Source organism: Scyliorhinus torazame, chromosome 3 (assembly GCF_047496885.1).
Source record: "Scyliorhinus torazame isolate Kashiwa2021f chromosome 3, sScyTor2.1, whole genome shotgun sequence".
Lineage (NCBI taxonomy): Eukaryota > Metazoa > Chordata > Chondrichthyes > Carcharhiniformes > Scyliorhinidae > Scyliorhinus > Scyliorhinus torazame.
The window spans coordinates 8,556,502-8,581,511 of NC_092709.1; the positions used below are offsets into that span (position 1 = coordinate 8,556,502).

The 25,010-nt window shown below is 49.5% G+C and overlaps 1 protein-coding gene across 2 annotated transcripts in view; it reads left to right on the top strand.

Annotated features, from left to right (window-relative positions):
- The first annotated feature begins 1,861 nt into the window (after nt 1–1,861).
- Nucleotides 1,862–25,010, top strand: part of arhgef38 (Rho guanine nucleotide exchange factor (GEF) 38) — a 149,980-nt gene continuing 126,831 nt past the window's right edge. Inside the window, exon 1 of one of the 2 annotated variants that reach the window (XM_072495263.1) lies at nt 1,862–2,180. In XM_072495263.1, the coding sequence (XP_072351364.1) occupies nt 1,979–2,180 (202 nt within the window). In that variant the 5' untranslated portion in view covers nt 1,862–1,978. The remainder of the gene's footprint in view (nt 2,181–25,010) is intronic. The other variant, XM_072495262.1, reaches the window with a different exon arrangement.

The following is a 25,010-nucleotide window of genomic DNA, read 5'->3' on the forward strand; positions in this document are numbered from 1 at the left end:
AGTGTGAGTCAGTGTGAGGGTGTGATCACTGGGAGGAGTCTCTGGGCTGCAGCCTCAGTCACAGTGAGTGTGTCAGTGTGAGTGTGAGTCAGTGTGAGTGTGTGATTACTGGGAGGAGTCCCCAAGTTGCAGCCTCAGTCACAGTGAGTGTGTCAGTGTGAGTGTGAGTCAGTGTGTGTGTGATCACCGAGAGGAGTCCCCGGGCTGCAGCCTCAGTCACAGTGAGTGTGTCAGTGTGAGTGTGTGTGTGTAAGTGTGTGATCACTGGGAGGAATCTCCGGGCTGCAGCCTCAGTCACAGTGAGTGTGTCAGTGTGTGTGTGTGAGTGTGATCACTGGGAGGAGTCTGGGCTGCAGCCTCAGTCACAGTGAGTGTGTCAGTGTGAGTGTGATCACTGGGAGGAGTCCGGGCTGCAGCCTCAGTCACAGTGAGCATGTCAGTGTGTGAGTGTGTCAGTGTGTGTGTGAGTGTGATCCGGGCTGCAGCCTCAGTCACAGTGAGTGTGTCAGTGTGAGTGTGAGTCAGTGTGAGTGTGTGATTACTGGGAGGAGTCCCCAAGTTGCAGCCTCAGTCACAGTGAGTGTGTCAGTGTGTGTGTGAGTCAGTGTGTGTGTGTGAGTGTGAATCAGTATGAGTGTGTGATCACTGGGAGGAGTCCCCGGGCTGCAGCCTCAGCCACAGTGTGTGTGTCAGTGTTAGTGTGTGTGTGTGAGTCAGTGTGAGTGTGTGATCTTGCGGAGGAGTTCCTGGGCTGCAGCCTCAGTCACAGTGAGTGTGTCAGTGTGAGTGTGAGTGTGTGTCAGTGTGAGTGTAAGTTAGTGTGAGTGTGTGATCACTGGAAGGAGTCCCTGGGCTGCAGCCTCAGTCACAGTGAGTGTGTCAGTTTGAGTGTGTGTGTGTGAGTGTGAGTCAGTGTGAGTGTGTGATGACTGGGAGGAGTCGGGGCTGCAGCCTCAGTCACAGTGAGTGTGTCAGTGTGAGTGTGAGTCAGTGTGAGTGTGTGTGTGTGAGTGTGAGTCAGTGTGAGGGTGTGATCACTGGGAGGAGTCCCCAAGCTGCAGCCTCAGTCACAGTGAGTGTGTCAGTGTGAGTGTGAGTCAGTGTGTGTGTGATCACTGCGAGGAGTCCGGGCTGCAGCCTCAGTCACAGTGAGTGTGTCAGTGTGAGTGTGAGTGTGATCACTGGGAGGAGTCCGGGCGGCAGCCTCAGTCACAGTGAGTGTGTCAGTGTGAGTGTGTGAGTGTGAGTGTGATCACTGGGAGGGGTCCGGGCTGCAGCCTCAGTCACAGTGAGTGTGTCAGTGTGAGTGTGAGTCAGTGTGAGTGTGATCACTGGGAGGAGTCCGGGCTGCAGCCTCAGTCACAGTGAGTGTGTCAGTGTGAGTGTGTGAGTGTGATCACTGGGAGGAGTCCGGGCTGCAGCCTCAGTCACAGTGAGTGTGTCAGTGTGAGTGTGAGAGTGTGAGTGTGTGATCACTGGGAGGAGTCCGGGCTGCAGCCTCAGTCACAGTGAGTGTGTCAGTGTGAGTGTGAGAGTGTGAGTGTGTGATCACTGGGAGGAGTCCGGGCTGCAGCCTCAGTCACAGTGAGTGTGTCAGTGTGAGTGTGTGAGTGTGTCAGTGTGTGTGTGAGTGTGAGTCTGAGTCAGTGTGTGTGTGTGTGTGTGAGTGTGAGTCAGTGTGAGTGTGTGATCACTGGGAGGAGTCCCCGGGCTGCAGCCTCAGCCACAGTGAGTGTGTCAGTGTTAGTGTGAGTCAGTGTGAGTGTGATCACTGGGAGGAGTCCGGGCTGCAGCCTCAGCCACAGTGAGTGTGTCAGTGTGAGTGTGAGTCAGTGTGAGTGTGATCACTGGGAGGAGTCCGGGCTGCAGCCTCAGTCACAGTGAGTGTGTCAGTGTGAGTGTGAGTCAGTGTGAGTGTGATCACTGGGAGGAGTCCGGGCTGCAGCCTCAGTCACAGCAGCAGCAGCGGAGCGGGGCGATGGAGAGCCGGGAGCCGGGCAGCGCTGCCTCTGCCTCTGTCAATGTCAAGCGGAGGAACCTGGGCTTCTTCAAACCCCGACTCTACATCATGGAGCGGCGCCGCACCGACACCATCATCGATGAAGGCACCGAGGAGGAGAAAGGGAGCACCTTGCGGAGGAGCCAGTCTGATCGCACAGAGTACAGCCACAAACTGAAAGGTAAGAGGGAGAGGGGGAGAGGAGAGAGGGAGAGGGGGAGAGGAGAGAGGGAGAGGGGGAGACGGGGAAAGGAGATAGAGAGAGGGAGAGGGGGAAAGAAGATAGAGAGAGGGGGAAAGGAGAGAGGGGAGGGAGAGGGGGAAAGGAGAGAGGGAGAGGGGGTACGGAGTTAGAGAGAGGGGGAGAGGGGGAAAGGAGAGAGGGAGAGGGGGAAAGGAGAGAGGGAGAGAGAGAAAGGAGAGAGGGAGAGGGGGAAAGGAGATAGAGAGAGAGAGGGGGAGAGGAGAGAGGGAGAGGGGGAGAGGAGAGAGGGAGAGGGGGAGAGGAGAGAGGGAGAGGGGGAGACGGGGAAAGGAGATAGAGAGAGAGGGAGAGGGGGAAAGAAGATAGAGAGAGGGGGAAAGGAGAGAGGGGAGGGAGAGAGGGAGAGGGGGAAAGGAGAGGGGGAAAGGAGAGAGGGAGAGGGGGTACGGAGATAGAGAGAGGGGGAGAGGGAGAAAGGAGAGAGGGAGAGGGGGAAAGGAGAGAGGGAGAGAGAGAAAGGAGAGAGGGAGAGGGGGAAAGGAGATAGAGAGGGAGAGGGGGAAAGGAGATAGAGAGGGGGAAAGGAGAGAGGGAGAGAGGGAAAGGAGAGAGAGGGGGAACGGAGATAGAGAGGGATAGGGGGAAAGGAGATAGAGAGAGGGAGAGGGGGAAAGGAGGGAGGGAAAGGAGCGAGGGAGAGGGGGCGAGGGAGAGAGAGGGAAAGGAGAGAAGGGGAGAGGGGAGAAAGGATATAGAGAAAGGGAGAGAGAGATGGAGAATTCAGGGCAGGGTCAGCCAAAGACATCTGAAATAGTCCTCCTTAAATGTTCGGTAACTCTTCACCTTTGGAGATTCGAGGTCAGCTGGTGGCAGCCAAAAGTCTAGGAGTTGGACACTAGATGGGGGGGGGGAGGAAGTGTACCCATTCCAGACACTGGGGATAATGCAAGTTCCTCACCCACAACTTATTAAACTCACCTGAAACAACAGATTGCAAGGTGAATGAGTGGATTGCACAGCCAGACCGATGGGCTCTGCCCAGGGGGAGATATTAAACCCAGCACCCACTGTGTGTCAGGTGAGATGGAGGGTAGCATGGGGTTATGGAACTCTGAGCAACATCAGTTTGAACCCCAGTGTCAGTGCTATCCCAGGTGCACAAATCGTACACATCAGTGATTGGCTCATTGAATCTAACAGATTGTTCCTTTGGATGTTATTAATAGGTTGATATCATTAGATAGAGTACAGACCGACCCGCACTTGCAAACTCATGATTGGGCCATACTTGCTGAACAATCCTGAGTGCATTAACAGCTACACTAATAACCAATTTAAGATAGTAAGTTGCGCACTTAACACGCATCAGGAGCATTTGGTAGAAGCGGAATACAATCAGTCACAGGGACCCATTCTCTGCAAACAGAAGGAATATGTCCAAGCCTATCGTTCCCCATGGTTTTCTCCATGGCAATGCATCAGCCGATGAGAATCAACATGTCAACCCAATCTGAACCCTTTTCTGCTGTAGCATAAATTGTTGTGATCGTTTGAAATTTGGCATTTTTACAATTGTCTTGATGAGTGTAAAACGAAAAGCTTCAGCAACACGTCTCTCTTTTCAGCTATAACCAAGCTTTGAAATATTCTAACTTGCACCAGGTCCAGCTCCCCCTTCACCTCTTGTGCACGCGTCCATACGCGAGCTCCCAGTCCAACACTTCAATCTCAAACCTCCAATCTTCATATAGAAATTGTGCTGTGACCTCCCCTCCCCCTGCAATTGTCTGCCCTACAAAATAAAAGGACCTGCTCATTAATCTGGAGCGTTTGTGCGGCCCTGGTGATCTTTGTGTTAAAATGATGCCTTTGGTTATGATGTTTTCGTAATGAAATGAAGTAGAATGTAATCGGAAGTTCTTTATTTAAAAAGATACAGATTTTAATTTGTATTATTGGAAAGATTTAGTAAAAGAGGAATCTACAGCAATTGACGGGCCTGTGGAAACTTTCCTAGAGTGTATGAGGATGCCTTAAGGGCGGACGGTATTTACATTTACTGAAATTTATTTGTTTTTAATCTTAACCTTAAGCTTTAAAAACCACAAATCAGCTCTTAAAATCTATTTCAAACTTGGAAAGTGGTTTATGATTCAGGTTTGCCGCCTCTGTTAGAACTGCTTTTGAATGGGCAGCACGGTGGCGCAGTGGGTTAGCCCCGCTGCCTCACGGCGCCGCGGTCCCAGGTTCGATCCCGGCTCTGGGTCACTGTCAGTGTGGAATTTGCACATTCTCCCCGTGTTTGCGTGGGTTTCGCCCTCACAGCCCTGAAAAAATGTGCAGGCTAGGTGGATTGGCCATGCTAAATTGACCCTTAATTGGAAAAAATTAATTGGGTACTCTAAATTTATTTTAAAAAAAGAACTGCTTACATCTCCCTGTACGCTCCTGTCTGACTGTCAGGTGCTTAATCCAATCCAACAGCAGCTCGACCTGTACGCCCTGAGTTCAGTTCCAGCCTCGGGGGATTGTTGGAGTTTGCACTTCCTCCCCGTGTCTGCGTGGGTTTCCTCTGGGTGCTCCGGTTTCCTCCCACAGTCCAAAGATGTGCAGGTTAGGTGGATTGGCCGTGCTAAATTGCCCCTTAGTGTCCAAAAGGTTAGGTGGGGTTACTGAGTTACAGGGAGGGGGTGGAGGCGTGGGCTTAAGTAGGGTCCCCCTTCGGTGCAGACTCGATGGGCCGAATGGCCTCCTTCTACACTTGTAAATTTTATGAATTCTATGATTCAGTTTTAAGTGTTCATTGTATCCATCATTCGTTGTTTTCGAGATAGTTGTGAGCTGGATTTCTACAAGGACGCAGAGCTGTGATTCTGTGAGTTGTAGCTGGCTTACCGATCGGTACACGAGAGGGTTAAACATGAGCTCATCTCTGAATGAATCATTGTGTAATCAGAGCTGGGACTTGGCTCAGTTACATCTCATATCATAAGCACAATGTGATCTACCTGAGCCAACAGGTGCATAGCTGGAGACATGATGTAATGTGTTAACAGTTCCTGGTGAACAGGTGAGTTCTGCATTCTCCAAAGCCCAAAGACCTTACGAGGAAACAGCAAAATTCACAGTTTGACAGGCAGTACAGACGTTTTATGATAATGAAGTGTACGCATTCGTCAGAATATTCTCGAGGGGAATTTCCCTGTAGTTACCGTGTTGGCGTTGCTCAAACCATTGTTTTTTTTTACAAGCTAAAGTTTTAGAATGAATTACATTTTAATTTAACTTTTTATTCTAAATAATATGAATGAGCTGAATTGCATTTGGAATCACAGGGAACTGTTATAAACAAAAAAACCATCAGGTAAAATAATAAATCATCCTGCATTGAATCATCCGCAATTCAACCTAAGGAATACCAGCATCTATTTGTCAAGGTGACCTATATATGAGTCACTTCCTAGTGCTGTTCACACGATGCAACTTACTGGACAGGTGCACATTCCTGTACTCCCCTCTATTCCTTGCTGTGAGCACAGAATTAAAATACAAGGTATTGGTGTCTTTCCAAAACTTGGAAACTAAAACAAAATAGATTACACCACAGTAACAATCTGCATTCATATACCGCCTCCAATGTGGTAAAACATCCCAAGGTGCATCACAGGAGTGATTATCAAGCAGATTTTGGCAACAAACCACATAAGGAAATATTGTGGATAGGTGACGAAAAGCTTGATCAGAGTGGGAGCTTTAAGGAGTGCCTTAAAGCAGTGTTTTTCAAACTTTTTTTCCTGGGACCCACTTTCACCAACCAGCGGAACTTTGGGACCCACGCTGGCCAATGTTAGCGACCCACGCTGGCCGACCTTCACAACACACCATTACTGCTCACCTTTAATGCTTGGCCCTCACGACCTCACTTGCTTCGTCATTGAATGCTACATTTCTGCAAAGGACTTCAGCGGACGATTTAAGTTCTCGCTGCATCCTTTCAAAAATTCAAAAGATTTGCCCTCAAACTCGCCGTGCTTAATCTTGAAATTTGAGGGTTTTAAACTTTCATTTGCCAGAACTTCCCTGAATACAACACACATGGGTTTTGCATCCTGATTTGCATTGCCACAATAAAGCCATACCTCAAGAAATCATCTCTATACTGCTTTGTTCCCAATTTCAGCATCTTCTTAATGGGCTGTTCACCAGAGGCCCTGAAGCTCGCACCAGCACTCCTTTGTCCTGTTGTGGACTCTCCTGCGCAGCTCACACCATAAATTTCATAGAATTTACAGTGCAGAAGGAGGCCATTCGGCCCATCGAGTCTGCACCGGCTCTTGGAAAGAGCACCCTACCCAAGGTCCACACCTCCACCCTATCCCCATAACTCAGTAACCCCACCCAACACTAAGGGCAATTTTGGACACTAAGGGCAATTTATCATGGCCAATCCACCTACCCTGCACATCTTTGGACTGTGGGAGGAAACCGGAGCACCCAGAGGAAACCCACGCACACACGGGGAGGATGTGCAGATTCCGCACAGACAGCGACCCAAGCCGGGATCGAACCTGGGACCCTGGAGCTGTGAAGCAATTGTGCTATCCACAATGCTACCGTGCTGCCCCCTACAATGCTGCCCCACCAGCACTGCTTGGTCCTGTTGTGGACTCTCCTGTGCAGCTCTCTCCAGCAGATTCAGTTCTGAAATCCTGCCCTGTTTGTGACTCTGGCCCTCTCTTCCTTATTATAAAATAACCCATCTTCAGTTCTTCACTCAGTTCTGTTGCTTGCTTGCTGGCAGCTACGAAATGGAGGAATCTCTCCTCCATGATTTTGCAGCCAAAACACGGGTGTACAGGGCAGGTAGCATCAGTATACATGGCAGGCGCGTGACCTTCTCTCTGAGGCTGCCTCTGGCAGTAAGACTCCATCATTCATATGTAAAGGCCGGTCGCGGCCGCCATTCTTTATTTGACTTTGAAACTCTATTTCCAATACCTTGGGCGGGATTATCTAATAATGGAGCAATGTCCACACGCCGGCGTGAACGCTCTCCGAAAGTGAGGAATTCTCCCCTTTCTAGGGGGCGAGGTTGCCGCCGGAGTGGTCCCCGCAGCTCCAGCCGGCGCGGAACGGCCCGTGCGAGTTCGCGCATGCGTGGAACGGCCGCCGTATTTCCGCGCATGCACGGGGGTTCCCGTCTCCGCGCCGGCCCCCGAGCAATATGCCGGAGCCCTACTGGGGCCCGGCGCACAGTAAAGTAGACCCCCACGGAACCACCCCGCCCGCCGATCGGTAGGCCCCGATCGCGGGCCAGGCCACCGTGAGGCCTCGCCCCCCCCCCCCCCACCCCTCCCACTGGGGTCGGATCCCCCCCCCCGGCTCCAGGACTGCCCCCGCACACTCACCTTCCAGGTCCCGCTGTGTGGGAGGTGAATAATCCACGGCGGCGGCACTCGGCCCATTGGGGCCCGGAGAATCGCCGGGGGGGGGGGGGGGGGGGCGCTGTCAGTGGCCCCTGACCGGCGCGGTGGCGATCCCGCGGACGCCTGAAAAACGGCGCCGGAGAATGGGGAGTCCGGCGCCTGGTCGGAGAATCCTGGCCCTTATTTTTCCAAGTTTATGACTTTCAGTTGAACATGCGCATCCTTACATTTACACACAACCTTTATTTTAAATATATAGTAAAAAGTACAATCTTGTTTTCACTTTACAAACTATGACTTTAGACTGGATGAAGTAAATTGTCAAGCACACACAGTGACACACTATCTTTAAAAATAAATAAATTTAGGAGTACCCCATTATTTTTCTCCAATTAAGGGGCAATTTAGCGCGGCCAATCCACCTAACCTGCACATCTTTGGGTTGTGGGGGTGAGACCCACAGAGACACGGGGAGAATGTGCAAACTCCACACGGACAGTGACCCAGGGCCAGGATCGAACCTGGGACCTCAGCACCGTGAGGCAGCAGGGCTCACCCACTGCGCCACCGTGCTGCCCCACACTATTTCTTACTGGTTCCACTGCATTGCACTATCCAAATATCCAAGTCACCTCCTTCTCCATTCTCACCACAGGCACTTACTTCCTGGTTTGCAGAGATTGCCGACACACAGTGATGACTGTGTAGGTTTCTGTCAGAGTTGGCCTGTGCCAACTGTATTGATGGCCTTGTTTGATCGGTATTCCTGGCTGACAAACCGGGCCTGGCTTCCCTCTCACTGTCCAGGAGCTGTGTCCACCCCAGTCACAGACCGCTGACCACTTCCCGACCACTACTTCCCGTTGTGGGAGTGCAAGCGGACGTTCTGCCGGCCGTTGAACTGCTTGACCTCGGAGCCGCAGGATGCAGACGGCCAATCGGTGGCGGGGGGGACGTGACGAGCAACGCGCAGAGGGCGAGCACCAGAGCGGAGCTCCAAGCTGGGGCCACCTCGGTTAGCATTGCGGGCCCACATGGATGCCCGTCAGCCCCTAACCCCCCCCCCCCCCTCCTACCCCGTCCACACGAGGTGACCGGCACACAACCCAGCCTTGCGCCGCCCCATCCCCTCAAACGCCACAACCAATCAGGGACAGCCCGGGCTGGCAATCTAAACAACCAGTCGCGGCCATTGGGGACTCCTTCCCGTTATTGGGAGGGCCACAACCAATCGCTCCACGACCCTCCTGACACATGCCCCGTGACCCACTCGCGGGTCGCTACCCTGAGTTTGTAAAGCCCAGCCTCAAAGGACAATACAGAGGTGGATAGGTTTAGCACGAGAACTTCAGATTTCCTAATAGGGCCCAGACAACTGAAGGAATGGACATCATTGGTGGAGCGATGGAAAATGGTGATGTGCACTCGGCCAGAATTGGCGGAGAGCAGGGATCTCGGTGGATGCAGGTTATAGAGAAAAGGACAAAGAAAACTGTGGAGTGATTTGAAGACGAGGATGTGAATTTTAAAATGTTGGCATTGCTGGACCGGGAGCTGTTGTAGATGAATGAGGACAGGAGGGAGGGGTGAATGGGAAGGTGCAGGTTAGGATGGAGGTGGCAGAGTTTTGGATAAGCTTAGGGCAGCACGGTGACGCAGTGGTTAGCACTGCTGCCTCACGGTGCCGAGGTCCCAGGTTCAATCCCAGCTCTGGGTCACTGTCTGTGTTTGTGTGTCTGCGTGGGTTTCGCCCCCACAACCCAAAGATGTGCAGGTTAGGTGGATTGGCCACGCTAAATTGCCCCTTAATTGGAAAGAAAATAATTAGGTACTCTAAATTTATTTTTTAAAAAGCAAAGCTGTGGGGTGGGATTCTCCCCGACGCCAAAATCAGGAACAGCGATCGGGCGGAGAATGGCTCCCGGGGCCAAAATTGCGGCAGGCGGCGATTTGCTGCCACGACGCTCTGCCCCCTCCAAATCGCCGACATCGCGACTCACACCGTGCGCAGTCGCAACACTGTTGGACAGTCATTAGCAGACCCACCCACGATGCTCCGCCTCCGATGGACTGAGTTCCCAACGGCACGGGCCACATGTGGTCTCAGCGGTCGTGAGCCTGGCGTGGTGGCTGTGGGGTGAGAGGTGGAGGGCGGGCGGACAGTGTCCAGCACCGCCTCACTCACCTGAGATCCTTGCCGCTGGCCGGGGGGGGGGGGCGTCTGCCGGGGCTGGGGGGATTGGTGGGGGGTGGCCAGGAGGTGGGCTGTGGGGTCGGGGTGGGCGGGTCCGCGGTCCGGCACGGCCAGCGCTATCTTTTTGGGCGCGATCGGTGCGCGTGTGGGGGGTGTAGGCGTGCGTGCCGCTGCAGCTTGTCAACCCGGTGCAGCACGGACCCGGTGATTCTCCCACCGTTTTCCGCACGTTCTGCGGGTGTTTCACACGGCGCCGGTGCTAGCCCCTCACCGGGAGTGGAGGCGGTGGGGGTTTCGCGCAGATTTTCCTGTTGTGAAACACCACAGTTTCTCTGTTTGCATCGACACTTAGCCTCAGGAACAGAGAATCGTGGTCACTGGAGAATAATAGAGTACGACATATTCTGTGTCTGAAGACGATCAAACTATTGGAACAGTGAATCAGACATCATGACAATGTCCGTGATTATTTGGGTTCATGAGGAAATTGAGGGAGATCCACAGTTAAGTTTTCCAAACCTCTAGATTTCCAAGTGATGAAATTGCAATTTAACTTATTTGGATAGTGCAAGGTGCTGACTTTGGCATTGGCTCCTGTCCGATACATTCAGTGTTTAAACAGTCAGCTGCAGATTATCTAGAATTTGGACCAGAGGTAGCTTTTAACTCAAACAAACTGTCTTCTTGCAACTGCAATGAGTCATGTATGGTTTATTCCTGTTCCTGCAGAATGTTCCTGTGCTAATCATATTGTTATCAGCCCAACCCAAAGAAAAAGATGAATGGTTCACACCACAGACTCATTCATTGTCACTATCGAGCATCATTATTCAACAAAGTGGCACTTTCTTTGTCTCCTTCATTGTTGGTTGTCTGGCCAAGATCTGTCATACCGCACTTGAATGAGGCAGACAGTTTGGATGCAGCCTGCAGTCTCCTCAGTGAGAGACGAGGACATTGTCTTCAAACACAAAGGCTGCCTCACCTCACGCAACCATACATTAAACACGGCCCGTATCTAAGGAAGGATGTGCTGACCTTGGAAAGCGTCCAGAGGACGTTCACAAGAATGATCCCTGGAATGGACAGTTTGTCGTATGAGGAACGGTTGAGGACTCTGGGTCTGTACTCGTTGGAGTTTAGAAGGATGAGGGAGGATCTTATTGAAAGGTACAGATTACTGCGAGGCCTGGATAGAGTGGACGTGGAGAGGATGTTTCCACTTGTCGGAAAAACTAGAACCAGAGGTCACCATCTCAGACTAAAGGGACGAACTGAGGGATGCAGTTAGTGTCCCTGCTGATTTTACCTGCAGGAAGTGCTGCCATCTCCAGCTCCTCCAAGACCGAGTTAGGGAACTGGAGCTGGAGTTGGAAGAACTTCGGATCATTCGGGAGGCAGAAGGGGTCATAGATAGCAGCTTCAGGGAATTAGTTACACCAAAGATTGGAGATAGGTGGGTAACTGTAAGAGGGACTGGGAAAAAGCAGTCAGTGCAGGGATCCCTGCGGTCGTTCCCCTGAGAAACAAGTATACCGCTTTGGATACTTGTGGGGGGGGGGACTTACCAGGGGTAAGCCATGGGGTACGGGCCTCTGGCACGGAGTCTGTCCCTGTTGCTCAGAAGGGAAGGGGGGAGAGGAGCAGAGCATTAGTAATTGTGGACTCTATAGTCAGGGGCACAGATAGGAGATTTTGTGGGAGCGTGAGAGACTCACGTTTGGTATGTTGCCTCCCAGATGCAAGGGTACGTGATGTCTCGGATCGTGTTTTCCGGGTCCTTAGGGGGAGGGGGAGCAGCCCCAAGTCGTGGTCCACATTGGCACTAACGACATAGGTAGGAAAGGGGACAAGGATGTCAGGCAGGCTTTCAGGGAGCTAGGATGGAAGCTCAGAACTAGAACAAACAGAGTTGTTATCTCTGGGTTGTTGCCCGTGCCACGTGATAGTGAGATGAGGAATAGGGAGAGAGAGCATTTAAACACGTGGCTACAGGGATGGTGCAGGCGGGAGGGATTCAGATTTTTGGATAACTGGGGCTCTTTCTGGGGAAGGTGGGACCTCTACAGACAGGATGGTCTACATCTGAACCTGAGGGGCACAAATATCCTGGGGGGGAGATTTGTTAGTGCTCTTTGGGGGGGTTTAAACTAATGCAGCAGGGGCATGGGAACCTGGATTGTAGTTTTAGGGTAAGTGAGAATGAGAGTATAGAGGTCAGGAGCACAGATTTGACGTCGCAGGAGGGGGCCAATGTTCAGGTAGGTGGTTTGAAGTGTGTCTACTTCAATGCCAGGAGTATACCAAACAAGGTAGGGGAACTGGCAGCATGGGTTGGTACCTGGGTCTTCGATGTTGTGGCCATTTCGGAGACATGGATAGAACAGGGACAGGAATGGATGTTGCAGGTTCCGGGGTTTAGGTGTTTTAGTAAGCTCAGAGAAGGAGGCAAAAGAGGGGGAGGTGTGGCACTGCTAGTCAAGAGCAGTATTACGGTGGCGGAGAGGATGCTAGATGGGGACTCTTCTTCCGAGGTAGTATGGGCTGAAGTTAGAAACAGGAAAGGAGAGGTCACCCTGTTGGGAGTTTTTTATAGGCCTCCTAATAGTTCTAGGGATGTAGAGGAAAGGATGGCGAAGATGATTCTGGATATGAGCGAAAGTAACAGGGTAGTTATTATGGGAGACTTTAACTTTCCAAATATTGACTGGAAAAGATATAGTTCGAGTACAATAGATGGGTCGTTTTTTGTACAGTGTGTGCAGGAGGGTTTCCTGAAACAATATGTTGACAGGCCAACAAGAGGCGAGGCCACGTTGGATTTGGTTTTGGGTAATGAACCAGGCCAGGTGTTGGATTTGGAGGTAGGAGAGCACTTTGGGGACAGTGACCACAATTCGGTGACGTTTACGTTAATGATGGAAAGGGATAAGTATACACCGCAGGGCAAGAGTTATAGCTGGGGGAAGGGCAATTATGATGCCATTAGACGTGACTTGGGGGGGATAAGGTGGAGAAGTAGGCTGCAAGTGTTGGGCACACTGGATAAGTGGGGCTTGTTCAAGGATCAGCTACTGCGTGTTCTTGATAAGTATGTACTGGTCAGACAGGGAGGAAGGCGTCGAGCGAGGGAACCGTGGTTTACCAAGGAAGTGGAATCTCTTGTTAAGAGGAAGAAGGAGGCCTATGTGAAGATGAAGTGTGAAGTTTTGGTTGGGGCGATGGATAGTTACAAGGTAGCGAGGAAGGATCTAAAGAGAGAGCTAAGACGAGCAAGGAGGGGACATGAGAAGTATTTGGCAGGAAGGATCAAGGAAAACCCAAAAGCTTTCTATAGGTATGTCAGGAATAAGCGAATGACTAGGGAAAGAGTAGGACCAGTCAAGGACAGGGATGGGAAATTGTGTGTGGAGTCTGAAGAGATAGGCGAGATACTAAATGAATATTTTTCGTCAGTATTCACTCAGGAAAAAGATAATGTTGTGGAGGAGAATGCTGGGCCCCAGGCTAATAGAATAGATGGCATTGAGGTACGTAGGGAAGAGGTGTTGGCAATTCTGGACAGGCTGAAAATAGATAAGTCCCCGGGACCTGATGGGATTTATCCTAGGATTCTCTGGGAGGCCAGGGAAGAGATTGCTGGACCTTTGGCTTTGATTTTTATGTCATCATTGGCTACAGGAATAGTGCCAGAGGACTGGAGGACAGCAAATGTGGTCCCTTTGTTCAAAAAGGGGAGCAGAGACAACCCCGGCAACTATAGACCGGTGAGCCTCACGTCTGTAGTGGGTAAAGTCTTGGAGGGGATTATAAGAGACAAGATTTATAATCATCTAGATAGGAATAATATGATCAGGGATAGTCAGCATGGCTTTGTGAAGGGTAGGTCATGCCTCACAAACCTTATTGAGTTCTTTGAGAAGGTGACTGAACAGGTAGACGAGGGTAGAGCAGTTGATGTGGTGTATATGGATTTCAGCAAAGCATTTGATAAGGTTCCCCACGGTAGGCTATTGCAAAATATACGGAGGCTGGGGATTGAGGGTGATTTAGAGATGTGGATCAGAAATTGGCTAGCTGAAAGAAGACAGAGGGTGGTGGTTGATGGGAAATGTTCAGAATGGAGTACAGTCACAAGTGGAGTACCACAAGGATCTGTTCTGGGGCCGTTGCTGTTTGTCATTTTTATCAATGACCTAGAGGAAGGCGCAGAAGGGTGGGTGAGTAAATTTGCAGACGATACTAAAGTCGGTGGTGTTGTCGATAGTGTGGAAGGATGTAGCAGGTTACAGAGGGATATAGATAAGCTGCAGAGCTGGGCTGAGAGGCGGCAAATGGAGTTTAATGTAGAGAAGTGTGAGGTGATTCACTTTGGAAGGAATAACAGGAATACGGAATATTTGGCTAATGGTAAAGTTCTTGAAAGTGTGGATGAGCAGAGGGATCTAGGTGTCCATGTACATAGATCCCTGAAAGTTGCCACCCAGGTTGATAGGGTTGTGAAGAAGGCCTATGGAGTGTTGGCCTTTATTGGTAGAGGGATTGAGTTCCGGAGTCGGGAGGTCATGTTGCAGCTGTACAGAACTCTGGTACGGCCGCATTTGGAGTATTGCGTACAGTTCTGGTCACCGCATTATAGGAAGGACGTGGAGGCTTTGGAGCGGGTGCAGAGGAGATTTACCAGGATGTTGCCTGGTATGGAGGGAAAATCTTATGAGGAAAGGCTGATGGACTTGAGGTTGTTTTCGTTGGAGAGAAGAAGGTTAAGAGGAGACTTAATAGAGGCATACAAAATGATCAGGGGGTTGGATAGGGTGGACAGTGAGAGCCTTCTCCCGTGGATGGATATGGCTGGCACGAGGGGACATAACTTTAAACTGAGGGGTAATAGATATAGGACAGAGGTCAGAGGTAGGTTCTTTACGCAAAGAGTAGTGAGGCCGTGGAATGCCCTACCTGCTACAGTAGTGAACTCGCCAACATTGAGGGCATTTAAAAGTTTATTAGATAAACATATGGATGATAATGGCATAGTGTAGGTTAGATGGCTTTTGTTTCGGTGCAACATCGTGGGCCGAAGGGCCTGTACTGCGCTGTATTGTTCTATGTTCTATGTACGTTCTATGATCCTTTAAAACAGATGAGGGAGAATCTCTTCAGCCAGAGGGTGGTGAATCTGTGGAACTCTTTGCCGCAGAAGGCTGTGGAGGCCAAATCACTGACTGTTTTTAAGACAGACATATATAGGTTCTTGATTAATAAGGGGATCAGGGGTTATGGGGAGAAGGCAGGAGAATGGGGATGAGAAAAATATCAGCCATGATTGAATGGCGGAGCAGACTCGATGGGCCGAGTGGCTTAATTCTGCTCCTATGTCTTATGGTCTAACTTGGCGTGAGCCTATTGCTGGTGTCATGTGAGAGTACCTTTGAGAAATGGATGTTGAAGCAATGTACCTTTAAGAAATGCAGTGATGTCAGAGAGTGGGTGGAGCTGGGTTTTAGATCAGCCATTTTGCAGTTTTTAGTTTTCAGTTTGAAAAAAGCTTGGGTGTGTGTCTGTGTTTTGCAGTGAGCTGGATCTGCTGTGATCTCTGCCATGAAAGACTATCTCTGGATCATTTGGGTGATTTAAACTCATAAAAGTAAAGCCTTTAACCTGATGTGTTTCTGTTTGAAGATGTTATGTCTCTGGGATGTTGAAAGGAATAACTGAAGGATTATTTAGTCTTGTATTATTTTCGGGGTTATCTTTGAAGTAAGGGGTGTTAAGAGATCCAATGTTTATTTAAAAGGTTAATGGAATGAACATTGTGTTGTGTTTAAAAATCCACGTGTCCATAATTGTAATCCCACACCTAGAGAACAAGCCGTGTGCCAGGAAAAGCAACAATCCATTAAAGGGAGAGGTTGGTTGAACTCCATAATACATTTTGGGGTTCTGAAAACGCCTCGCCCATAACACTGGGAATATCAAGCTTTGGTCACCTGTCCTAATAACTCCTCATGTAGCTTTGTGTCCAAGTCTGTTTGATAGTGCTCCTGAGAAGCATCTTGGAGGTGGCACAATGGTTAGCAGTGATGTCTATGGCACTGAGGACCCAGGTTCGATCCCGGCTCTGGGTCACTGTCCGTGTGGAGTTTGCACATTCTCCCCCATTTCTGCGTGGGTTTCACCCCCACAACCCAAAGATGTGCAGGGTAGGAGGATTGGCCACGCTAAATTGCCCCTTAATTGTAAAAATAATAATTGGGTACTCTAAATTTATTTTTTTTAAAAGAGAAGCTTCTTGGAGCATTTTATGAAGTTAAAGGCACTATATAACTTTAGGTTGTTGTCTAAAGATGTTTTACTAGATTAGAGACAATGTAAATGTGAAGGCAATTTGTATTGTTAATTAAATTGAAACTGAAGTCCAGTGACTGTAGTTTTGGAATAAGTTATCCCCACTACTCCAGAAGCACGGTAGCATTGTGGATAGCACAATTGCTTCACAGCTCCAGGGTCCCAGGTTCGATTCCGGCTTGGGTCACTGTCTGTGCGGAGTCTGCACATCCTCCCCGTGTCTGCGTGGGTTTCCTCCGGGTGCTCCGGTTTCCTCCCACAGTCCAAAGATGTGCAGGTTAGGTGGGTTGGCCATGCTAAATTGCCCGTAGTGTCCAAAATTGCCCTTAGTATTGGGTGGGGTTACTGGGTTATGGGGATCGGGTGGAGGTGTGGACCTTGGGTAGGGTGCTCTTTCCAAGAGCTGGTGCAGACTCGATGGGCCGAATGACCTCCTTCTGCACTGTAAATTCTATGAAACACATTTTCTCCCACGCGGAAACACAGTGTGTGGAATAATCCTGTCAGTAAACGGCCATTAATTAAAGATCGCCTTTCCTACAGAAGGGCTTCCTTTTTCTAATTATTTTAGATGGACGTCCATTGACAGTAACATATCCTCAATTTAACACCATTGGATCCTTTGTGAGTCAAATGAGCTGGAAAGGATTTTCAATTATGTTTCCCTTATTAGCACCAATAAAAGTCATCCCAAGTCAAAGTAACCTGTTGGAAAGCAAAGCAGTTTATTAAACACAAGGTAAAGGGATTAAATGACTAGGTTAAAAAGCTTTAACAACAGTCCGGTGGATTGGTGAGGTGTAGCAGATTAGGCGGGTAAATAAAGCTAACTGAAATCCTCGGGCCAATAGCTCTCAATAGCACAATTGTAAAACATGTCTGTGACAACCTAAGAACGTAAGGATCAGGCCAGAGGGAGCCGCAAGCCTTCTCCACCATTTAATAGGATCATGGCTGATTTTCTGCTTCAGCCGCACTTCCCCAATCTATGACCACATCCCTTCATTCACCCAAACATCAGTCAGTCTCAGCCTGGGATCAACTCAGTGAGCATCCAGAGCCGTCTGGGATCGAGAACTCCAAAGATTCACAGCTTTCTGAGTGAAGACATTTCTCCTTATCTAAATGGGCAACCACGTATCCTGGGATTACCTCATAGAGTCATAGATGTTTACAGCATGGAAACAGGCCCTTCGGCCCAGCTGGTCCATGCCGCCCAGTTTCTATCACTAAGCTAATCCCACTTGTCCGCATTTGGCCCATATCCCTCTATACCCACCCTGCCCATGTAATTGTCTGACTGCTTTTTGAAAGACAAAATTGTACCCGCCTCTACCACGGCCTGTTCCAGACGCTCACCACCCTCTGAGTGAAGAAATTTCCTCTCTGGTCTCTTTTGTATCTCTCCCCTCTCACCTTAAACCTCTGCCCTCGAGTTCTAGACTCCTCTACCTTTGGGAAAAGATGTTGACTATCTACCTTATCGATGCCCCTCATTATTTTATAGACCTCCATAAGATCACCCCTAAGCCTCGTACGCTCCAGGGAAAAAGGTCCCAGCCTCTCCTTATCACTCAGACCATCAAGTCCTGGTAGCATCCTCGTCAATCTCTTCTGTGCTCTTTCTAGTTTAACAATATCCTTCCTATAACAGGGTGACCAGGACTGGACACAGTATTCCATGTGTGGTCTTACCAATGTCTTGTACAACTTCCAACAAGACCTCCCAACTCCTGTATTCAATATTCTGACCCATAAAACCTAGCATGCTGAATGCCTTCTGTCCACCTGCGACTCCACCTTCAAGGAGCTATGAACCTGTACCCCTCGATCTCTTTGTTCTGTAACTCTCCCCAACTCCCTACCATTAACTGAGTAGGTCCTGCCCTGATTTGACCTACCTAGTTCTCGACTCTCCAGCTCGGGGGAAACAGCCTCTCAATATCTACATTGTCACCCCCCCAAAGAATCTTAAACTTTTAAAAATTATTTTCTGGGACATGGGTGTCGCAGGTTGGGCCAACATTTATTGCCCATCCCTAATTGCCTTTGAGGGGGCAGCTAAGTGTCAACCACATTGCTGTGGGTCTGGAGTCACGTATAATCATAGAAGCCCTACAGAGCAGAAGGAGGACATTCGGCCCATCAAGTCTGCACCGAACCTCTGAAAATAGCACTCTACCTCGGCCCATTCCCTTACTTATATCTGTAACCCCATCCGACCTGCGTATCCCTGGACACTAAGGGGCAATTTTAAAACAGGGCCAATCCACCTTACCGTTACATTTTCTTTTTAAATTCAGAGTACCCAATTCTTTTTTTCCCATTTAAGGGGCAATTTAGCATGGCCAATCCACCTACCATTACCTTCCATCACAGGAACCCGCCTCCCATTCATTGACTCTGTCTACACCTCCCGCTGCCTGGGGAAAGCGGACAGCATAATCAAAGACCCCTCCCAGCCGGCTTACTCACTCATCCAACTTCTTCCATCGGGCAGGAGATACAAAGGTCTGAGAACAGATTCAAAAACAGCTTCTTCCCCGCTGTTACCAGACTCCTAAACGACCCTCTTATGGACTGAACTGATCTCTTCACACATCGTCTCTACTGAGCAGTACTACACTCCGTATGCTTCACCCGAAGTCTGTGTGTTTACATTGTGAATTGTTGAATTGACTATTATTGAAGTCAAATTCCAACATCTGCCATGTTGGGATTTGAACCCAGGTGCGCAGAGCATTACCCTGGGTCCCTGTCCAGTGACAAGACCACTGCACCACTGTGTCCCCTTAAGAGATATTAATTGTATCACCTCTCATTCTTCTAAATTCTGGTTACTGGGTTACTAACTGTTGCCTCCAGCAGTGTTGAAAGCTCCGGAGACAACCCAAACATTAATTCAGGCCCGAGATAATTTCATTAGAGTTGCTCAGTTCTGAGAGATGTGATTACAATCAAACTTTCCAGAGTGAGCGAGCTCCTGAGCCTCGGAATTTGCTCTCGGGAGTGCCTCCTGGAACACCCAGGTAAGGGTTTGCACTGTAATTGCCCAAAATCGCAAACTTCCTCTGGGCAATTGCCCTACGCTAGGAACAATTGAAAATGTGATTTAAATGGTACGTTTCAGGTGTTTCCGGCAGGGTTATACCAGTAGTCACTCAGAAAAGCTTTAAAGAATTAAGACGTCTTAAGACGAACTAAGACACCCCCCATGAGATATTCCTTACACCCGTGAAACTTATAACCAACCCCCGCAGTAACTGCCTGACCCTCACTGGATTCACGAATCCTCCACCCCGACCTCCCCAGCCCAGCCTGATTTGACCTGACCATGCCCAACATCCCTGACCCAACGCGACACCCAACCCCTCCCGGTAGGCCTGGCCCGACACAACCGACCCACCCCCTCCCCCAAAGGTCCAGCCCCACCCCAAAGAGATCCAACATCCGAACTACACCTGAGGTCCAACTTCTGAACCCCCGACCTCCCAATCCCCTGCGACCTCCAATTCCTCCCACCCCTCCGACCTTATCCACTTACCTTCGCCCTGGTCTGCCATTTTCCATGGGACCTTTAACTTTCCTGGTTTAGGACAGTTAGTGCTGTAAAACCGGGCATGCCCTTCACTCTGATGGAGGTGTACTGCGATGACAGGTGCCTTGCTGGGATCTTGCCCGGCCTAAGTCAGAAGGTTGGGCAAGGCAGGAAGAAAGAAAATCCATTGGGCATCGAGCGACAGTTCAACATTGACTGCTTCTCCGATGAAGCTTAGGCCCATTTCACCTACACAGTGAGAAGATAGATTTGCATTTATATAGTGCCTTTAACAACCTCGGGACATCTGAAAGCGTTTCATCGCCAAGGATTTGTGAAGTACAGCCACTGTCGTCATTTAGGGAAGGTGGCGCACAGCAAGATCCCACATATCGCATTGTGATAATGATCAGATAATAACTGCCCTGATCTTCTTTCTCTGGGCGGTAGCACAGTGGTTAGCACTGACGCTTCACAGCGCCAGGGTCCCAGGTTCGGTTCCCGGCTTGGGTCACTGTCTGTGCGGAGTCTGCACGTTCTCCCCGTTTCCTCACAGTAACTCCATTGCAGTGTAATGTAAGCCTAATTGTGACAATAAAGATTATTGTTATTATTACATCCACTGGAGAGGGCAGATGTTGCCTTAGTTTAACACCACACCACCCTGGGAAAGGTAGTGACGGCAATGTGGTTGACTTTTCAATGCCTTCTGAAATGGCCTAGCAAGTAGTTGAGCAAGCCAATCAATGCTGGCCCAATCAGTCAGGCCCACATTCCGTGAATGAATTAAAAAACAGTGCAGCATTCCCCAAATACTGCAGTGAGATGTCAGCGTAGATCACAGAGCCTATGAAGTGGGACACCCCCCCCCCCCCCCCCCCCTCCCCCCCCCCTCCCCGGGACAGTGAGAGAGAGAAACTGTTAGAAGGATTACAAAAGTTGAAAATCATAGAATTTACAGTGCAGAAGGAGATCATTCGGCCCATTGAGTCTGCACCAGGCTTGGAAAGAGCACTCCACTTAAGCCCGTGCCTCCACCCTATCCCCGTAGCCCAGCAATATCACCTACCCGTTTGGACACTAAGGGGCAATGTAGCGTGGCCAATCCACCTAACCTGCACACCTTTGGACTTGTGGGAGGAAACCGGAGCACCCGGAGGAAACCCATGCGGGCATGGGGAGAACGTGCAGACTCCACACAGACAGTCACCTGAGGCCGGAATTGAACCCGGGACCCTGGAGCTGTGAGGCAACAGTGCTAACCACCCTTTATTCCTAAAATATCTGGAAGAACATTGCAAACATTTCAAAGTGGCCCTCACACAAAGTGCAATAACGTTTAGGCTTTCTACATGCATCACGTTGCTCTCTGAGGTGCTTCAATACAGTCAAAAGAAACATTACAGATATTTCGGAATGGAGGGTACAAAGGTATGTAAGGTTGTCTACATAGATCGAGTTACACTCTGAGGTGTTTCAATACAATTGTGATACATGTAATCTTCACTGCATAGAGTCACACAGCCCGAGGGGGTTCTATACAAATCCCCTCCCCTCAGTTCATTGAGGCTGAAAAATCTTAGGCAGCGACTTCCCCATCGCGCCTCTGCGGCAGCTAGCCCAAGCTTTAGTGCGTCCCGCAGCTCGTAGTCCTGGGCTTGGGAATGTGCCAGTCTGCAACACTCAGTCAGGACAATTCCTTGTGCTGGAAGACCAACAAGTTTCGGTCAGACCAAAGGCAGCACGGTGGCACAGTGGTTAGCACTGCTGCCTCACGGCACCGAGGTCCCAGTTTCGACCCTGGCTTTGGGTGACTGTCCGTGTGGAGTTTGCACATTCTCCTCGTGTCAGCATGGGTTTCGCCCCCACCACCCAAAGATTTGCAGGTTAGGTGGATTGGCCACGCTAAATTGCCCCTTGATTGGAAAAAAATTAATTGGGTACTCTAAATTCTTTTTAAAATTTTGGTCAGACCAAAGAGCGTCTTTTACCAAGTTGATGATCCGCCAAGAGCAGCGAATGTTTGTCTGGGCGTGCGTCCCTGGAAACAGCCCGTAGAGCACAGTGAAGATTTTAAATGTAGTCCTGCATTGCGTTTGCCACCTTGCGAACATTGCTTGTACAATAATCTCTGTAACACAGGAGGCTTTAATCACTGTTCAGCAGGAGTGCTTTTCGTTAATCCCATGTTCCCTTTGCCTCCTGCCCCAAGCTACTGAGCAGATAATGAGTGCACAACTGGAAGATAGTCGTGTAGTCTGATCTCCTCCATGCTTAGTGTCTAAGCATGCTCATTATCAGCAAGGGATTACTGGGTAGCAATCAGGGGTGAGAATAGCAGATTATCTTGGCTCAGAACATGCTCTGCCTCTATTTACGAAATAAAGCTTCCTCTGATGACACTCCTGCGGTGTACCATGGAAGGTTTTACTTTGTGAAACACATTATACAAAGGCAAATTATTGTTGTTAAACCACCCCCACTCCAAAGACTTAACACGGCTGATTGAGGGAGTCTGTTTTCTAATGCACCAGTACCATTAACCCTCTTGGAAGTATGTAAAAGCTGCCATGGCAACGTATAAAAAGAATAAAAGAGTTGTGCTAGCCAACATTGATCCCTAAAGCCACCACAAACCACATCACTAAAAAGTCCACTTGGTTTTTTTATCTCCTTGCTGCTTTGGGATCTTGCCGAGCACAATTTGGCTGCTGTATTTACCTGTATGACAACAGTGAGTTTTTTGTCGTGGGGTGTGCTGTCGATGGCCAGGCCAAAGTTTATTGCCCATAACTAATTGTCCATGAGAAGGTGGTGGTGAGCTGCCTTCTCGAATCGCTACAGTCCATGTGGTGTAGGTCCACCCACCGTGCTGTTAGGGAGGGAGTTCCAGGACTGTGAGCCAGCGACAGTGAAGGGATGGCCCATATATTTCCAAGTCAGGGTGGTGTGCGTCTTGGAAGTGATGTCGTTGGTGCTCCCAGGCACCTGCTGCCCTTGTCCTTCGAATGAAAAGATTGATGTATAATTAATTATGGCGAAGGTGTGGGCTTAAGTAGGGTGCTCATTCCAAGGGCCGGTGCCGGCTCGATGGGCCGAATGGCCTCCATCTGCACTGTAGGGATTCTATGAGAACTACATGACATCCCAAAGAACTTCACAGACAATGAATTACTGTTTGAAGTATAAATCCTGTCGTAGAAAAGACAACACCAGTTTCTGAACAGCAAGATCCCACAAGTAACAATGTGATCGTGGCCTGATCATTTGTTTCTGTTTTGTTGATGTAAGTTTCAATATTGGCTAGGAGCAAGGTATAACTTCACAGCTGTTTGAATTTCTACCGTGAGATTATTTTACATCCACTTTAGGATGGGTGGGGGGGGGGGGTTGAATTATATGGAATGCACCCCCCACCACCGCCCCACCCCAACAGGCTGAAAGGTAGGGGGGAGCCCACCCATGGAAAGAACAACTGCCCGGCGGTGTAGAGGCTGGAGATGGGAGTTATGCTCCTCAGGGACAGAAAGTCCTACCTTAAAGAGCTGCCAGCCAATCAGAGGCCAGCAAGAGTGGTGGCCACTACCAGTACTGCACGCAGTGATGAGAAGGTGAGCTGCGATGGTCAGAACGTCGTAAGTGTTTGAGGGCTTGGCAAGGGGTGTGTGAGCCAGGGTTAGAGAGGCCATAGCGGGAAGGCAACCTGGAGTGGATGGGGGGGGGGGGGTGGATTTGGTTTACATCTTGAAGAGGGTCCCTCAAGCGCTACGATTGGTGCGCTGGAAGGGTGGACTTCCCAACACCAGCTCTGTCGGAGATACCTCTTCATTCACCTGAGGAAGGAGCAGCGCTCCGAAAGCTAGTGACATCGAAACAAACCTGTTGGACTTTAACCTGGTGTTGTAAGACTTCGTACTGTGCTGGTATAATTGTGCTAGGGCCAGGGGTGAGCAGGTAAGCTCATTGGGCAGGCCACCTGCTGGACTAAACCTGTTTCCCCGCAGCACCCCCCTCCAGCAGTCAAACCCTGAGGCAGGTGGGCCCGAGACCAGCCCCGGTCTTAATTTAACCTTTCACTAACAGTACAGCACTTCTGACATTGCAGCAGTCGGTCAGCACTGCGCTGAAGTGACAGACTATCAAGTGGAACTTGAACCCAGAATCTCTGATTCAATGGCGAGAGTGCTGCCCACTGAGCCTGTAGTTAACACCAGTCACGGTAGCATAGCGGTTAGCACTGCTGCTTCACAGTGCCAGGGACCCGGTTCGATTCCCAGCTTGGGTTACTATCTGCACGGAGTCTGCACGTTCTCCCTGGGTCTGCGTGCGTTTCCTCCGGGTGTTCCGGTTTCCCCCCACAAGTCCCAAAGGCGTGCTTGTTAGGTGAATTGAACATTCTGAATTCTCCCTCTGTGTACCCGAACAGGCGCCAGAATGTGGCGACTAGGGGTTTTTCACAGTAACTTCATTGCAGTGTTAATGTGGCACCAATAAAGATTGTTTTTATTATTATTATTAAAGATGGTGCAGGTCACTGATTTTGGAAGGTGCTTGGCGGAATTGCTTGCTGGCTAGCTACATAATAATCTTTAGTGTCACAAGTAGGCTTACAGTAACACTGCAATGAAGTTACTGTGAAGTTACAGTGCTTCTTGTAGATGTAAACATTTCAAAGCCTTTAATTGTTTGTAAAATGCCTTGGGTGTCTTGAGGTAATGAAATAGTATTTCAGATGCAAAGATGGTCATTGAAACTCATTGTAATGTCTCTCTTTTCCATTGCTCTGACTTCCTGCTGTACAGAGCTGACTTGATAAACTCCCTTGAAGCCTTTGTTCTCATGAACAATAGCGCGGAATGAACTGCTTTAATTTTCACTGAGGTGTGGTTAGTTCATTTTCTTCCGCATTGGAATGTTGCAAAATCCAGTTCCTGCTGCAGTCCATACATTGTACTGGAATGCGGGTATATTCAAGTGTTCTGAAGTACATATTAAATAGGGTTTGTGGTTGAATATGTTTATAAATCACTAATAGCATAAAAACTAGTGGTACAAGACTATTTAAAATCATTTAAAAGACAATTGGAAAGTATCACCGAATAATACAGTACAGAAGAGGCCCTTCAGCCCATCGGGGCTGCACTGACGCATGAGAAACACCTGATCTGCCCCCTAATCCCATTGGCCAGCACTTGGCCCATAGCCGTGAATGTTAAGATGTGCCAAGTGCTCATCCAGGTACTTTTTAAAGGATGTGAGGCAACCTGCCTCTACCCCCCTCCCAGGCAGCGCATTCCAGACCC